We start from the raw sequence: 5,112 nt of genomic DNA on the forward strand, positions 1-5,112 counted from the left end.
CTATCTTATCCATTCATACATACATACATCCACCACTCACCTATCTATCCATCCACCCATCCACCCATCCACCCTCTCATCCATCCACCCACCCATCCATCCATCCTCCCATCCATCCGCCCATTTATCCTCCCATCCACTCATACATTCGTTTGTCTTCCTAGCCATCCATCCACCCATCCATCTAACCATTTGTCTATTCTCCCACACATTACACATATATTCACTCATATATCGATCCACTCACCCACCTAGCCAACCAGCCACCCACCGATCCATTCACCAGACCATTTACCCATCTATTCATCCACTCATTCATTGTTTATCTTTTATTTTGCCATCCACCCATTCATTGTTCTACCTGTCCACTCACCCTTCCACCCATCCACACACCCACGTACCCATCTATCCATACATCCATTCACTCAATTCCTCTAGTCACCCATCCAACTACACTCAGACTCGTTGACTGATTCATTCACACATTTATCCACTTACATACCCATTCACTCATCTGCCCTCCCATACATCCGTTCATCCCCCACCCACACACTCACTCACGCATCCATCCCATCCAACCTCCCACCCATCCATTTGTCCACCCACAGGCACTTTCAGTGATCATTTCTGGGCCATGCTGATGCTGTGCTCTGGGGACAAAGGTGAATCTGACCTGGGTCCTGACCCAGTGACTTCCCAGATCAAAGACATCCCCCCCAATGTACACAAGGGCATTCAGCTCACACAAAGGCTGACACAAGGTATGGCCTCATTTGATGGAGGTGCCATTTTACAGATGAGAAAACTGAGGCCCACTAGGTTAGGAAAGCTGGATCCAGGGCCGCCAGGTGCCGCACTCCACCACCATGCTCATGGTTCACTTGCTCAGCACAGCTTTACTGAGCATGTGTGTCATGCTCAGGGTCAGAAATAGAGCAGCACTCAGCACAGTTTCATAGAGCACGTGCGCCCAGAGTCAGAAACACAGCCGGGGAAAGCAAACAAGGTCCCACGTGGAGCTTATCTCCTTTTTTTTTTTTTTTTTTTTTTTTTGAGACAGAATCTTACTCTGTTGCCCAGGCTGGAGTACAGTGGCACGATCTCGGCTCACTGCAACCTCTGTCTTCCTGGGTTCAAGCAATTCTCCTGCCTCAGCCTCCCGAGTAGCTGGGATTGCAGGCGCACACCACCACACCCGACTAATTTTTTGTATTTTTAGCAGAGACGGGGTTTCACCATGTTGGCCAGGCTGGTCTCAAACTCTTTTTTTTTTTTTTTTTTTTTTTTGAGACGGAGTCTTGCTCTGTCGCCCAGGCTGGAGTGCAGTGGCGCAATCTCGGCTCACTGCAAGCTCCGCCTCCCGGGTTCACGCCATTCTCCTGCCTCAGCCTCCAAGTAGCTGGGACTACAGGCACCCGCCACCACGCCCGGCTATTTTTTTTTTGTATTTTTTTAGTAGAGACGGGGTTTCACCGTGGTCTCGATCTCCTGACCTCGTGATCCGCCCGCCTCGGCCTCCCAAAGTGCTGGGATTACAAGCGTGAGCCACCGCGCCCGGCCTAAACTCTTGACCTCAGGTGATCCGCCCACCTCAGCCTCCCAAAGTGCTGGGATGACAGGTGTGAGCCACCACACCCGGCCATGGAACTTATCTTCTAAGGAGACAGACGGCAAAGCCAGCACGGGAACAGAGAACTAGACTCCTTTGAGTTGAGGCAGATTCCAAAGCCAGACAGAACTCTCTGCTCCTGGCTGGACCTGCGAGTGGGGGCAGAACGCCCACCTCCCTCCCTCCTCCCCTGGCCCTGGGGATGCTGAGCCCTGGGTACCACAGTCCCCAGACCTGGGGGAGGCAGGGAGGAGGGGAAGCTGCCATGTCACCAGGAAAGAAGGAGACGGAGGCTGTGAAATCCCCCTTCATAATTAATAAATGAAGAATATGGTTGTTAATCGATGGAGCTGTGAAGAGAGTATTGATTCCAACCTTGCGCTATTTTTTTTTTGTGCCGCTTAGATTTTTACACCTCATTTAGAACAAGGCTTCCCCAGGGAACTCTTAAAACCAAAAGATATTTGCGAGATTCTAGTGGGGCGGGGGGACGACGTCGGGGTTGGGCTGCAAAAAGAGGGGGACTAGGGAGGGAGAAGCAGTGTCGGGGGGACAAAGCAAAGAAATATTATTTATCATCAAAATTGCCAAATCACCGTGCCTTTCCTTGAAGCACCCATTTGAATATTTGATTAAGGATCAATGATCATGGGTGTTGGGAAAGGTTGTCGGGCAAATTTGAGAGAGGCCACAGGGGAAGTCAAGGACGTAGAAAAATAAATCTAGTTATTATTTTTTATTACACAAACAATGCGTGTCTTGGGTGGTAAAATTGTAGTAAAATGGAGACCATCAACCACCACAACAAAAAATTATCAATCTCACTGTTCCAGAGAGAAAGCTTTGGAAGTGTCTTGCCTGTAAACATGCACATACGTGCAAAATAATTGTACATAAATATTAAAGACGTTCACGGAAATGGCTTTGCATATTATCTGTGACCTGCCGTACATGGTTGGCAGTTCTTGCTTTCTGACTGAAAAACTAATTAGAAAATATTAAAAAGTAAAATGAAGAAAATGTCATCATTGGTAATTAATTTCCGTTCTTTTTTTTGTTTGTTTTTTTTGAAACAGAGTCTCTCTCTTGTTGCCCAGGCTGGAGTGCAATGGCACGGTCTCAGCTCACTGTAACCTCCATCTCCCGGGCTCAAGTGATTCTCCTGCCTCAGCCTCCCGAGTAGCTGGGACTACAGGTACCCACCACCACGCCCGGCTAATTCTTTTTTTTTTTTTTTTTTGAGACGGAGTTTCACTCTGTCACCCAGGCTGGAATGCAATGGCGTGATCTTGGCTCACTGCAACCTCCGCCTCCCGGGTTCAAGCGATTCTCCTGCCTCAGCCTCCCGAGTAGCTGGGATTACAGCAATGTGCCACCACGTCCGGCTAATTTTCATATTTTTAGTAGAGACGGGGTTTCGCCATGTTGGCCAGATTGGTCTCAAACTCCTGACCTCAGGTGATCCACCCACCTCAACCTCCCAAAGTGCTGGGACTACGGGCATGAGCCTCCACGTCTGGCCTAAAAATTTTCATAGAGGCTGGGTGCAGTGGCTCATGCCTGTAATCCCAGCACTTTGGGAGGGTGAGGCAGGTGGATTACGTGAGGTCAAGAGTTTGAGACCAGCTTGGCCAACATGGTGAAACCCCGTCTCTACAAAAAAGTACAAAAATTAGCTAGGTGTGGCAGCGGGCACCTGTAATCCCAGCTACTCAGGAGGCTGAGGCAGGAGAATTGCTTGAACACAGGAGGTGGAGGTTGCAGTGAGCTGAGATGGCGTCACTGCACTCCAGCCTGGACGATAGAGCAAGATTTCATCTTAAAAAAAAAACAAAAAAAATTTGAGTTGGGATCTTGCTATGTTGCCCAGTCTGGTCTCAAACTCCTGGGCTCAAGCCATCCTCCCAACTCAGCCTCCTTGGAGTATCTGGGATTATAGGCACACACTACCATGCCCAGGTAATTTTTGTACTTTTTGTAGAGACAGGGTCTTACTGTGTTGCCCAGGCTCGTCTCTAACTCCTGACACAAGGGATCCTCCCACCTCAGCCTCTTCAAGTGCTGGAATTGCAGGTGTGAGCCTCTATGCCTGGACTGTTAACGGCTTTATATACCCCATGTGCACATGCTGATGCTCTGTTGAGAATGTAACCATTCTTGTATTGATAAACACTGAGCTGGTTAAATTCCATTTTCTCCCCAGGGCCCTGCTCTGTGCCCAGAGAGGCTGACCCGCGGGGTTTCCTTGCTGCCTGGTTTCCAGCTGGGTTTGACCAACAAACAGTTCTTGCAGGACATTGGAAAGTAGGAGGAGAAGTTCCCGTGGCCGCTGTCTCCCTGAACCCCTTCAGTCTCCGATGCTCATGGCTCCCAAATGTTCCTAGCCCGGCCATTCTGCACCTTTCGTCTTGTTTCTCGAGGCCTCTACATGTTTTTCAGATTTATTTTTATTTATTTATTTTTTTTGAGACGGAGTCTCGCTCTGTCGCCCAGGCCGGAGTGCAGTGGCACAATCTCGGCTCTCTGCAACCTCCACCTCCTGTGTTCAAGCGATTCTCCTGCCTCAGCCTCCTGAGTAGCTGGGATTACAGGTGCCCACCACCACACCCAGCTAATTTTTGTATTTTTAGTAGAGATGGAGTTTCACCATGTGGGACAGGCTGGTCTCAAACTCCTGACCTCGTGATCCGCCCGCCTCGACCTCTCAAAGTGCTGGGATTACAGGCGTGAGCCACCGCACTCGGCCCTTTTTAAAAAAATCTTCTTTCTAGGAACAGGTGTGGTGGCTCACACCTGTGATCCCAGCACTTTGGGAGGCTGAGGCAGGAGGATGGCTTGAGCCCAGGAGGTCGAAGCTGAAGTAAGCTATGATGGTGCCACTGCACTCCAGCCTGGGCAACACAGCAAGAACCCACCTCTTTTTAAAAATGCAGCCTTCAGCCAGGCGCGGTGACTCACGCCTGTAATCCCTGCACTTTGGGAGGCCGAGGTGGGCCAATCACCTGAGGTCAGGAGTTCAAGACCAGCCTGGCTAACATGGTGAAACCCCGTCCCCACTAAAAATACAAAAAAATTAGCCGGGTATGGTGGCGGGCACCTGTAATCCCAGATACTTGGGAGGCTGAGGCAGGAGAATCGCTTGAACCTGGGAGGTGGAGGTTGCAGTAGGCCGAGATCTCACCATTGCACTCCAGCCTGGGAGACGGGGCGAGACTGCATCTAAAATAAAATAAAATAAAATAAATAAAATTAAAATAAAATAAAACAAACCATACTTAGCTGACTGTGCAAGAACAGGCAACCCCTTCTAGTTTGCCCATCTAATGTCAGAACCCACGAACTGATTCCAAAACCCTCCACAGAGAATCTAAAATGCTGCGAACCCCAACTCTGTGATGCTGGGGATCTAATAGTGCTTAGTTTGGTTTTTTTGTTTTTTGTTTTTTTGTTTTTATGTTTTTTGAGACAGAGTCTTGCTCTGTGGCCCAGGCTGGAGTGCAATG

The 5,112-nt window shown here is 49.2% G+C and overlaps 1 protein-coding gene across 1 annotated transcript in view; it reads right to left on the bottom strand.

Moving 5' to 3' along the window:
* MISP (mitotic spindle positioning) overlaps window positions 1–538 on the bottom strand; it is a 6,532-nt gene extending 5,994 nt beyond the window's left edge. The window contains exon 1 of the mRNA XM_058428137.1: window positions 529–538. Within this exon, the coding sequence (XP_058284120.1) occupies window positions 529–538 (10 nt within the window). The remainder of the gene's footprint in view (window positions 1–528) is intronic.
* Window positions 539–5,112: the final 4,574 nt, after the last annotated feature.

The sequence above is a fragment of the Hylobates moloch genome, unplaced genomic scaffold (genome assembly GCF_009828535.3).
Source record: "Hylobates moloch isolate HMO894 unplaced genomic scaffold, HMol_V3 SCAFFOLD_15, whole genome shotgun sequence".
Classification (NCBI taxonomy): Eukaryota; Metazoa; Chordata; class Mammalia; order Primates; family Hylobatidae; genus Hylobates; species Hylobates moloch.